The sequence below is a fragment of the Eulemur rufifrons genome, chromosome 7 (assembly GCF_041146395.1).
Source record: "Eulemur rufifrons isolate Redbay chromosome 7, OSU_ERuf_1, whole genome shotgun sequence".
Taxonomy (NCBI): Eukaryota; Metazoa; Chordata; class Mammalia; order Primates; family Lemuridae; genus Eulemur; species Eulemur rufifrons.
Window position 1 is genome coordinate 261,221,719 of NC_090989.1, and position 12,552 is coordinate 261,234,270.

Genomic DNA, 12,552 nt, shown 5'->3' on the forward strand with positions numbered 1-12,552 from the left:
AGTTGACTTAGTGAATGAGCTCAACCCTCTTTTGACAAGAAAAGCTTGAAAGTAACTTTGTGCCTACAGTCCTGGCCAGAGTCAGTGTGAACAAAACTTGGTAGTTCTCTTTCTATCTTAAAAATCTCCTTGATTCAGGTTTAAACTTTCATACTTCAGGTATAGTTGGGTACAGTTCTGACAACGCTCATGTTTTCATTGTAGAACCCAAGGCCGGATTATTCAGAAACGACTTAAGTTAGATAAAAGGCAATGGGTAGGGCATTGTGGCATTTCAGAGCAGAAAAAGGCCTTGGGGATCACTTGGTCCACCCCCTTCGGTTTTGGAAGGAGACATGGTCTGCCTGGGAGCCCACTAGAGTGCCCAGTTAGGTGCTGTTTCTCCCACTCCTGCAGTCCCTGTGCTTCCCTGTCACATGCCGACACAGGCAGCTAGCTATTCAGTATTCAGCAGCCAGCACAGTACCTTGTGCGTAGTGTCAATAAGTGTTGGTGCCAAGGGTCATGGTCTAACTGGCGGTGTCTCCACTGAGAGAGGAAATTGGCCTAAGTGGCTGGTGGAGGGGACAAGGAGCCACTCAAGTGACTTTGGGCTGCTGTGCTTCCAGCTTACCAGGGGGTTCTCAGCACAGCACTGGACTCTCCAACCCAGACACAAACAGGAAAGGCAACAAGAAAAGAACGGGTCATATAGATGGTTGAAAATGCGGTTCTTTGCAGTGATGACACTTCCCCATCTGTATAGGAAAGAAAATGCTCGTATTTAGCAATTATGTGCCAGGTGCTTTGTTTTGCATCTCCTGCAATCCTCACAAGCGCCCTGCTGGTGCCCTTATCTCCATTTGCCAGAGAAGAAAACCAAAGCTTAAAGAGGTTAGTTGATTTTCTCAGAATCATACAACTAGGAAATTGAGAGCCGAGACGTAAAGCTAGGTGTTTCTGCTTTAAAGCCCATAAACATGTAAAACAAAATGTCTATTATGAAGTAAATAACACAGGAATACTTTCTTATGAAACCGTAAGACAATACCAAAGTATATGGAATAAAACACGCGAGTTTCCTTTTTCTATCTTTTCGCAACCCACTCTCCTCTGCCAAGGAACCACTGTTGACCATTTGGCCAGAATCCTTCCAGATATTTTGCTCTGCATCTACACACATGTGGTTGTCTATACACTCCTGTAAAGTGGAACAAATGACATGTAAATAGAACTGAGACCTTTTCTACTGCACTATAGCCTCTTCATTAGGAAAACAATTACAAATTACAACCATCGTTTACTTTTCTGTTTTATTTATAGAGATACTAACTGTAATCTTTAATATTTATTGCACATTTACTGTGTGCCACGCACTGAGCTTAGGTGCTTTACATGATTATTTTCTGTGTCCTCACAATGATGCAGTGAAGTAGTACCCTGAGTTGCTCTTTCCTGATGAAGCATTTGAAGCACAGAGAGGTTAGGTAGATTGCTCAACATCACAGGGCCAGGGGAAGTAGAGCCAAAAGCCAAACCAGGGTTCTGAAAAGGTGAAGGGTGTTACTCTTATCCTGCCCTGCCCTTTCTTCTGCCACATTTTCTTTTCTTTTTTCTTTCTTTCTTTTTTTTTTTTTTTTTTTTTTTTTTGAGACAGAGTTTCTCTCTGTTGTCCAGGCTGGAGTGCCATGGTGTCAGCCTAGCTCACAGCAACCTCAAACTCCTGGGCTCAAGTGATCCTCCTGCCTCAGCCTCCCGAGCAGCTGAGATTATAGGCTCGTGCCACCAAGCCCGGCTAATTTTTCCTATTTTTAGTTGCCTGGCTAATTTTTTTTTCTATTTCTTAGTGGAGATGGGGTCTCACTGTTGCTCAGGCTGGTCTTGAACTCCTGACTTCAAGTGATCCTCCTGCCTTGGCCTCCCAGAGTGTTAGGATTATAAGTGTGAGCCACTGAGCCTGGCCTGCCACATTTTCTTCTCTTACCAAAAGGAAGATTCAAAAAACCTGAAAAGGAGGAAATGAATTTCCTAAAATCTGGGTGCAAAAAAAAATCTAACCTCTCAAGTACTTGGCAGAACATATGATAACAACCAGGTCTCTTATAAAGTATTGGCCCTCGGGGCCCTTTCTCTTTTCAGTCTCGGGAACTCAGACATGACCAGGAAAATCTTCACAAACACCAGGGAGCGATGGAGGCAGCAGAATGTCAACAGTGCCTTTGCCAGGCTGAGGAAGCTCATCCCCACTCACCCTCCAGACAAAAAGCTGAGCAAAAACGAAACACTTCGCCTGGCAATGAGGTACATCAATTTCCTGGTCAAGGTCCTGGGGGAGCAAAGCCTGCAGCAAGCAGGAGTGGCTGCTCAGGGCAACATTCTGGGACTCTTCCCCCAAGGACCCCACCGGCTGGGCCTGGAGGACAGGACTCTACTTGAGGACTACCAGGTTCCTACACCTGGCCCCAGCCACCACATTCCGTGAGGCTCTGGCGGTCATCACCCAGGGCGGCACTGGCTCGGAAGTCACTGGCTGCGGACACCCTTTTGCATGTTCCAGAATCAACTCGATGAATAACGTGCAACGCATGAATTTAAGCTTCTTAGACAGTGGCTCAGGGACAGCTGCAGGGTCACCAAGGGAGGCCATGAGGACTGTCACTTTGGAGTCCACCAGAGTCCAGGCAGAGTAGTCTGTCTCTGTCTGTTTTTCATAAATCCACGTTCTGCATAAGATTTTGGGGGAAAAAAAACTGTTAACGTTTTGAAAATCACAGTTTACTCAATGTCTTCAGTTATAAGAAGGGAGTTTTCTCATGATGGATCTCAGATGAATGAGGGGAATATGCTTCCCTCAGAACATGTTTTGAAAAACGAGATATATTCGATCAAGGGTGAACAAAATCAACCTTAAAATTGATGAGTGAAAAGATAGCCCCTGCGGAAACCATCCTGGAAGACCGGTGGGAAAATCTGTGGAGAAAAGACCCTCCTGAGTGTGGGGGTTCCAGGAATGCAGCAGATACGTGTGGAAGAGCTCCGTGTCCTTTAAACTCTGTGCAAATGTGAGGTGTGACTTGTCTTGAGCCATTTGTACGTATGTTACCTCTAAAGCCAAATAGTGGATTGGACTTGATAATTGATGAGTTGGAATTCATAGTTTTCTTCTCAAAAATAGCTAAAATAAGTTAGCTAACCCCTTAGTGTCACATGTCAGGTATTAAAACTTTTCACTCAGCCTGAGCTCCTGCTGATTTAAGACCTGTAAAATTCAATTATAATTATGAACATCCAAACATTACCATTTACGACTCATTTAACAGAGAGCTTAGTTTAAACAAAACATTTAGAGCAAACAATAGAAATGTAATCCCAGACTCTAACGAACTAATGAATGTGTAATTTGTCTTCTTTGCTATGGAGCATTAGCTCAACCTTATACTGGGAGAGGTGGTACCCAACAAGTCAATCAAACACCGTGGATCTGCCAGAACCCATCACCACATGCCACCCTCACGATGCTGGGATTCAAAGACAAATCCCGTAGTGGAGCCCAGAATACAAATAATGTCATTTGATTATCTTTGGAACATTTTATTTCCCCAAAATTCTTGACAGTACATTGTTTTAAAACCTTCTGAACCACAGGTAGGAAGTTGATGGATTTGAGATTAGGGATTTCCAGTGTACACATAGTAGAGGAACTTAAATTTTCTGCCACTCAGAAAGAAAATATTTACTTATGAAGGGTTGAAATGAGCCTCCTTGGTCTGGTGGTCAGCAGAAAGCTGAGTGAGACTCTCTCACAATCTCATTCCCTCAAAACAGCTAGGTCATTATGTTATTAAAGTCTATACAGCATTTGTACTTGTAAAACAATGCATTTATTTGAATCAATGAATCTTCCTTTTGGGTCTTTTATTTATACTGCATTTGGTAAACTTCCCATTGGACCCAGCATAGTCCAGGAAACAGAGAAGCAGAAAGACCAGAGGATTTTCCCCCAAATGTGTGTTTCTTTCTCGAGAGTTACGTGGACACAAGCTTGCCCCCAAATTACCAGGTGATAGTACACTGCTAGAGTGCAGTGGTGCGATCATAGTTCACTGCAGCCTCGAACTCCTGGGCTCAGGTGATCCTCCTGCCTCAGCCTCTTGAGTAGCTGGGACTACACGCGTGCACCACTATACCCAGCTAATTTTTAAAAATTTTTACAAAGACGGGTCTTACTGTTGCCCAGGCTAGTCTCGAACCCTTGGCCTCAAGCAATCCTCCCAAAGAGCTGAGATTACGGGCATGAGCCACTGCGCCCAGCCCATTTCAAAGTTTTGATGACAGTTGTCAGTTAACATCACTTTCTCTCATCAGGCATTAAATCAAAACAAAACCTTTTATAGTATTTTTATATTAGCTTCGTTTTAACGTGTTGCGGAGGAGAAAGCACAGAGTAACTTTTTGCCTGAATATAGGGTTGTGCTGCTCTACCCAGAATGAGTCTACTTTTCTGCTACTTGGGGCTGTGGTTTGTGTGCCCCAAGAGGACCTTTCCACTGAAATGTCACAGAGAGCTTCTGACAAGTCATGAGGAGATCAAGTTGCCATTAAACTGCATGAGGGGGACTATTATTTAAAGAAATCCCTGCAGGAAATTCCATAATAAGTGAACAAACCTTTAAAATGCCACTTTATGTAGCTCACCTTTTCAATTATTTCTTTTGTCTCCTTCGATTTTTGCATATCAAGTTGTGTTGGTTAAAGTAACTGTCAAAAGGAAACAGAGTCCCATGTGGACCAAAACTTTGACAAGGTATCCATGAGACTGGAAGTAATTCAGAAATCATGCTAGAGTCTTCTGCCACCCCACACTTAAGACTTGGTGACTGCAGCAGTAAGAATTTATGGTTCAAACATATTGTAGTTCACTGGATGGTACATCTGTTTATGGATCATTGGAGCTCAACAGAAGAATTTAGACAAGAGTATTTAACCTACGCTACTCTGTTACTTGAACAAAAGAAAGCATTCTGCTATGGACACCACTGGAAACTTCTAGAAACCAGGTATAAACAGGTCCATTGATTCATATAAATCATTTGATGGGCTAATTCCATTCCCTCATTTTACAGAGGAGAAAACATGTCCAGAGGGTTTTGAAGTGACTTTTCAGAGGTCATACGGACAGTTAATGGAAACCCAGGACACAGAGCCAAGTATCCTGACCCTGTGCCCAGCCTTGCTACAGCCCTGTTCAGCCGCCAAGTATTTGAGGATTGAAAATGAACAGGCACCTTATCATTAGTCTCCTCTCTTTTCAGTAGTGTTCCGTAATCTTCACATGCCTTTTTATTGAAATTGAATTATTGTGCTTTGTAGAATGTGATTGGGTATATCAACCAAAGATTTTATTTATTGATGTGTTTTGTGAGTTTTTAACCCTTGTTTATAATTTGCTATTTAACTATTAACTTATTGCAAATAAATTATTTAAGAAAATAAATTGTTCTTTTCTTTTAAAGAAAAATTTCATAAACTTACTAAGCACGTTCACCCCTTCTCTCCATCTTCACAGCCACTGTCCTGGCTTTGACACCCCCACATCCCAGTGTCTTTAGTCTTAGAAAAATATCCAGCAGCACCTGAAATCAATCTCTGCCCCCTCCTTTATATCACCTTTCACACAGCTCCCTAATGGTCCTTCTCAAATCCCAGCTGTGGTCCGATCACTTCCCTGCCACCAAACCTTCAGTATATCTTGTCTACCAGTTTGAGATAAATGTCACACCCTAGCAAACCAGGCCCTCTGCATCCTGGCCCTGGTGTGCTCTTCCCCCTCCCTTCCACAATGCCGACATGTATCGTCGTACCTGCCAACGAAACTACTTCATCTAGCAATCCCCAAACATGACCACTCTTTTCTACTTTTGACTTTCCTCTTGGGATTCCAAATGGTTGGATGCATGTTCCCATTCTCACTCATTCTACTCCCCACCCCCCACTCCCGTGCCAATTCCACTTGCTAACATCCTTCATGACTGATCTTAACACCATCTCTTACATGAAGTCCTCCTACATTTCCACTATTCCATCTAATCTCTCCTTCCTTAGAATCCCCTTATGTGTCTCATGTCCCTTAATTTCTTCTACCACGTGTTATAGACATCTGTAGGTTCTATTTCTTTCAAAAAGCTAAAATCTGCTTGAGTTCAGATTTTAGCTTTTAATCCTCACAACAGCACTGCAGGTGGCCCCCACTTTCAAAGTGTGAAAATTTCATCAAGACTGACTGTGTTAAGAACACTCATTTAGCCTCCTCTAAAACATGACATTGAAGTGAAACTTGAACAGGCTGAATTTTTCTGAGAAACCGAAAGTCGAACGCTCGTCTTAAAAATTTGTTTCTCATAATTTCCATTCAAGATTACCCCTCACAGCATCTGCCTTGCAGGGTTTCATCACCTAAGAATGGCTTGAGTTGGCCAAAATAAGTGTAAGTTATGCACGACTGGCTTTGTCCTTAAAAAGGCAAAAGATGAAAGGGGTCTGGGAGAATGGACAGCTTAACTGCTGACCCATAGGCCAAAGGTTAGTCAAAAGTCACATCCTTCAATAAAAAGGTCCAACATAAGGAGGGAATCTGAAAGTCCAATGGCAATGCAAAGTGAGGGATTTAAAGGGCAGGTGTTAGGAATGCCAAGGAATGAATGTAGTTAAAGGATTACAGAAAGCCCAGGGCAAGGTCTCCTTAGCCACACGTCCACTTCTGACCCTGTTGGAGTTTACAGGGCAACTCTCCATTTTATTTTCTCGTTGTTGCTAATGGCCTATCACAAAGAGATTTTGAAGAGCACTGGATTTTTATATAAACCTTAGGTTTGTAATCTACCACCTAACATTTATTCTAAGAATTTAATTTCCAGAGCTCAAGAATTCCCTAGTAGTCTCACGAAGCAAGCTGTTGAACTGCCTTTATGGGATAACTTTAAAAAACAGGAAACAGAAAGTAGTCAATATATTCATCCACTCAGACTTAAGTAATTATCCTTCTGGGAAACTATCATAAAGAAATAATCAGAATTATGGCCAAAGAATTATGTACATAAGTATCTATTTCAGAATTATTCCCAATATACATAAAATCGTAATATTAAGAGTAAGAGCCAAGATTGGCTGAGTGCTTACGACATGCCAGGCACTGTGCCAAGAGCTTCCTGTGTATCAGCTGGTCTAATCTTTGCAACAATATTATATTGTTAGTATAATATTAATTATGTTAATTGGACGTATCTATCCTATTAATATTATTGTTCTCATTTCACAGATGAGGAAACTGAAGTGTAGAAGGTTATCTCACTTGCTGAGATTTCCACTGCAGGGCCAGAATTTGATCTTTGGTTGTTTTTACTCAGAATCACTGCATTAAGTAAAGTCAGGGTAGCTTTTTACAGACAGCTTTTTTTTTTTTTTTCACATCAGGGATCTTTATTCTTTCTGATCCTTGCACACATACCTCATGGATTAGGTATATTACCCAATAACACTATTGGGTAAACGAATGCAACCCCTGAAAAAAAAAGCCTCATGCTCAGAAGCCCAAGGCTGGGGTTAATAAACCATGAAAGAGATACTGTGAAGAGCCTGTCATATTGAGGTGGGCTTGAATGTGATGTCTACCACTGCAGCTGGTTAGTTCCATGGTCTGGACTTGATGGGTGCCAACAGGAGATGCTTTTGTTTCTTCCAGCCACTGCCTTTAACAACGATACACTGCCTAGTCTTCCTTTCCCATCCAGTAACGGTGTGTCGAGCCAGTTCAGTCTGATTCAAAGGCCCATCTCATCTCTCTCCCACCTCCACCGTCACCCTGGCTCCAGCTTCACCTATGGCTCGTGAGTGCTCCTCCATGTCTCCTACTGTCCCCCTTCTGGTTTTAGCTCCTCTAGAGTTGGGGAGGAAGGACGGTTTAAGGAAATGGACAAAGTGTTTTTGTTCATTAGGTATAGGATAGCATTTTTGATCTCTTATATTCATTTTAGTCTTTTTGCATCACTTCTTTTTAACTAGTGATATACAAGTCCCAGGTTTAAAAACACTGGGGAACAGCATAGAACAGTGTCTTAGATTCAGCAAAACTCTACCTTGCACATAGTCTCATGGCTGCTGAGACCCTCTTCCCACCTTGTGGAAGTGGAATGCTACATTGAAATGCCTTGCATCTGTGCCAGTAGCCAGGTCACTTCAGCATATTTTTTGTATCTTTCACTAAATAAACCAAGATTTAATTTTATCTTACGGTGCGTGTATGTGTGTGTGCATATAGATGTATGTATGCGCACATGCTCTCTTCCCACTGACTATAGCACACCTGGGAAGGCACAATTGTGCCCCTCACATCTCATACAGGCACTGCATAGAGGATGGATTTTGAAACATTGACAATAAGACTATGGTGACTGGAAAATGCCTGGGCCAGGGAGGAGGGGAGAACTGGACAGTCTGCTACTGGGATTGTTTGATCTGTAAAAGAAGTTCGGTGGCGGCATATCAGTGAAATCCACCGGTGTTCCCGTCACTTCTTTCAATTTGGACCAGTGAATAACTAGAGAAGGTAAGAGGTGAGGCTCAGGTGGCCTCAGACCCAGGGTCTTGGTTTCTCTTTAACATTCTAGTAAAGGGGGTGGAGATCATAGAAGATCTGCAAAGTAAGCTAAATCCTGCAGGGAGGAGGAGCCTGGGATGGGGGCTGTAACCCAGGTGTTCTGGGGACATTCTGAAACTCATTGTGTCATATCATAATATTCTGGATGGGACAGGCCCCAGAGACCCCCCTTCCTCAGCTCCTGCTAGACTGAGGCCCAGTGACCTTCTGGACAAAAACTAAATACACATTCAGCTTTTTTTTTTTTTTTTTTTTTTTTTGAGACAGGATCTCACTCTGTTGCCCAGGCTAGAGTGCAGTGGCACAATCATAGCTCACTTCAACCTCAAACTCCTGGGCTCAGGCAATTCTCCTGCTTCAGCCTCCCAAGTAGCTGGGACTACAGGCATGTACTACCACTCCCAGCTAATTTTTCTGTTCTTTGTGGAGATGGGGTCTCAATATGTTGCCCAGGCTGGTCTCCAACTCCAGGCCTTAAGCAATCTTCCCACTTCGGCCTCCCAAAATGTTGGGATTACAGGCGTGAGCTGCCACCCCCAGCCATGTTCAGCTTTTAAGCAATGTGTGAGAGTAAAGCCAAAAATGCTCCAATTTTTGCTGGATGAGTGATTTCAGAAGGAGGAGGAGAGAGGGCAGCTGAGGACAAAACAATCAAGTAAACAAACAAACATACATAGTGTTTGCCATGCTGGGACTGGAAGCCTCTAAAAATCAATTTTTACTTTGGAGCCTTAATTTGGGCAAATATATTGTAAGATACTTGAGTGTAAAAATTAGTTTTCAGGAGACAGTCACAAGGGGACTAAGCAAAACTTTAAAAACACAAAATTTTCAAGGTATAAACAGTATCATTTCCCCCCAAGTACTCCTGTTTAAAGAATAAGTGTGACCTGGTCAGGTAAAATGTTTAAGTAGATAGGCTAGGTGTGTAAAAAAGTTAAAAAGCTATACATCTTATGTGTGGGTTGTGAATATACTAAATTAAAATGGCCTCAATTCAACTGCCATCATTTATAAATTGATAAAGTGTTATAAAATCTCTAATTTTTGTATTTCAGAAGTAATGTTGTTTAAGATGATTGAAATAATAAGGAAAAAGGATACTATGCCCAGAGAATGGTTATTGAAAAGTTATTTTACAAAGCTGTTTTTAAGGGAAAAAAAGGTGAATGACAGTGTTTTTTTAATAACAGGAGTGGTTTTTCTTTAAAAAATATTTTTGAGGAGACAATTCACTCATATAGCACAAGAATCAAAATTATATTAAAAATACATATATTGAAATGTCCTTTTCCTACCCTATATCCATCAATGCTACCTCCCCCATCCCTTTTCAGAGTCTATCTTTCAATGGTTCTTTATGCAAATACAGACAGTTCTCGACCCATGATGGTGCAACGTATAATTTTTTGACTTTACCATGGTGTGAAAGCAATACACATTCGATAACAACACCATACTTCAAGTACCCATACAACCATTCTGTTTTTCACTTTCAGTACAGTAGTCAATAAATTACATTGGATAGTCAACACTGTATGATAAAATAGGCTTTGTGTTAGGTGATTTTGCCCAACTGTCAGCTGTTGTAAGTGTTCTGAGCATGTTTAAGGTAGTCTTGGCTAAAAGCTATGACTTTCAGTAGGTTAAGTACATTAAATGCATTTTTGACTTACAATATTTTCAATTTACTATAGGTTTATTAGGATGTAATCCCAAGTCAAGGAACATCTATACAGCTGTATATTCCCATTTCCTTCTCTTTCTTACAGGCTCTTGCTTTTTTCTTTTGACACTACAACCTAGAGATCTTCCCAAGTCACAAAGAACTTCCTCAGTTTTTTTAACATCTGCATGTTTTATATTGTGGGGATATATCATAGTTAGTTACTTACTTAGGGCCTTTGGATTATTTCAAATCATTTGCTGATACCAAAGCTGCTGCAATGAATAACCTTGAACACAATGTTATTTCTCAAATTTGCAGGCATATCTGTAGGGTAAGTGCACTCTTAACAGCAATGTATGGTGTTCTTGTTTCTGCCCAAATTCAGCTTCAGAGTATGTTGACAATTGACAATTGGATAACTGCCAATCTAATAGATGAAAATGTTATCTCAATGTGGTTTTAATTTGCATTTTTCCTTTTATGAGTAAGGCTGACACCATATCTTTATGGGTCATTTGTATTTCTGTTTCTGTGGACTGCCTTAGATGTCCTCTGCATTTTTTCTATTGAGCTATTGGTCTTCTTCCCAATTTCTAACAGCTCTTTATATATGAAGGAGACCAACCCTTTTTCTGTGATGTGGGTTACAAATATTTCCCACAACATTTCATTTGTCTTATGACTCTGTTTATGGTGTTCATTTGCCATATACACATAAAAATTTGATTTTAATGTCATAAATTTTTCAGTTTTATGGCTCTGGATTTTGACTTCCTTAGAAAGGCTTCCATTATTCTGAGGTTTTTGTCCTTTTGGATTCACTTTCAAATCTTGCTGTGAGGCCCCAGCTTCGAAGCTTCTGATACAAGAAATGGGGGCAGGGGATGCTGGATATTCCCTCTCTTTTAATAAGAAAGACTGATTTAGAGTTAAAATTACATATTTAAAGTAAATTCAAATTGAAAAAAACAATTGCTCCCACATCAAAATCTCAATTTGGCTCTACTAAAGAGGAGTTTCAAAAACATGCTCCCTAAAACTCTGACACAATTCAGCTGAACAACTGCTCAGAAAGTGGGGTCCCAGAATGAGATGGCTGGGTAAAGGTGGGGTCCAAGTCTCCTGCTAGCCCCTGGAATCCTGGTGTTACTGGAACAAAAGTGTGGCCATGGAAGAAGGAGAGGCTGCCTGGCAGGAGCTGTGGTTGTAGAGGTGGGTGTGATGGAGGTCAGCCTCCCGGGGCACAAAGCAGGGAAGAGTTTCCCCTATCCCCTCCCCCAAATAAGGACCAAGTAATGAATTTTTTTTTTTTTTTTGAGACAGAGTCTCACTCTGTCACCCTGGGTTGAGTGCCGTGGCATCATCATAGCTCACTGCAACCTCAAACTCCTGGGCTCAAGCCATCCTCTTGCCTCCACTTCCCAAGCAGCTGGGACTACAGGCGCATGGGCCAACACCGGGATAATTTTTCTATTTTTAGTAGAGACGGGGTCTTGTTCTTGCTCAGCTGGTCTTGAACTCCTGAGCTCAAGCAATCCTCCCACCTCGGCCTCCCAGAGTGCTAAGATTACAAGCATGAGCCAACGTGCCTGGCATCAAGTAATAAACTTTAATGAAAGGTTTTAGATGTCTATTGGGATAGAGATGGGATATATAATAATAATATATTTATTTATAATAATTAATAATAATTTTTATATATTTTCTTGCATTGTTTGGATAAAACTTACTTGGCTTGGGTATAATTTTATCTTCATATGCAGTCAAATTATATTCCTCATCTATATCTTGACCATGATATAAAATATCTCTGAAAAAGTCAAACTTTTTCAAAAGGAACATTTAGTAAGATCTATATGGGAAGGCACACAATTAGTTTGTATACGCAGAGTGCCTTGTCTGACTAAGGACATCTTGCCCCACTTCCTTTCATGCCATTCAACCACTCTGTCTATGTGAAAGGGTGCGTGAAATGCATTTCTTCCACCACAGCCCGAGGGAGATACGGGCTGTCAGGGCTAATGAGGCTCCCAGGCCTTCCCCTGAGCTGTGTCTTACCCTCTCTTCTTGATATGGGGCCTCCAGATCCTCATCTCACACATCAAGTGTTCTGTATGCTCGCCTTGGCTTCTAGCAGATAGAACTTATTTTTCTACCTACCTCCCCAGATTAAATTTCTTTCCCAGCCCCCGGAGCTTCTGAAAACAACCTTATAGTGTCTCCTTCGTCCCTCTCCAGGAGGCTGTATGGC

General features: G+C 41.5%; 1 protein-coding gene across 1 annotated transcript; it reads left to right on the forward strand.

Annotated features, from left to right (window-relative positions):
* Positions 1 to 2,134: 2,134 nt before the first annotated feature.
* Positions 2,135 to 2,461, forward strand: TAL2 (TAL bHLH transcription factor 2). Its single transcript, XM_069474522.1, has one exon. It carries the CDS (start codon positions 2,135 to 2,137, stop codon positions 2,459 to 2,461), a length of 327 nt encoding a protein of 108 aa, XP_069330623.1.
* The last annotated feature ends 10,091 nt before the right edge of the window (positions 2,462 to 12,552 follow it).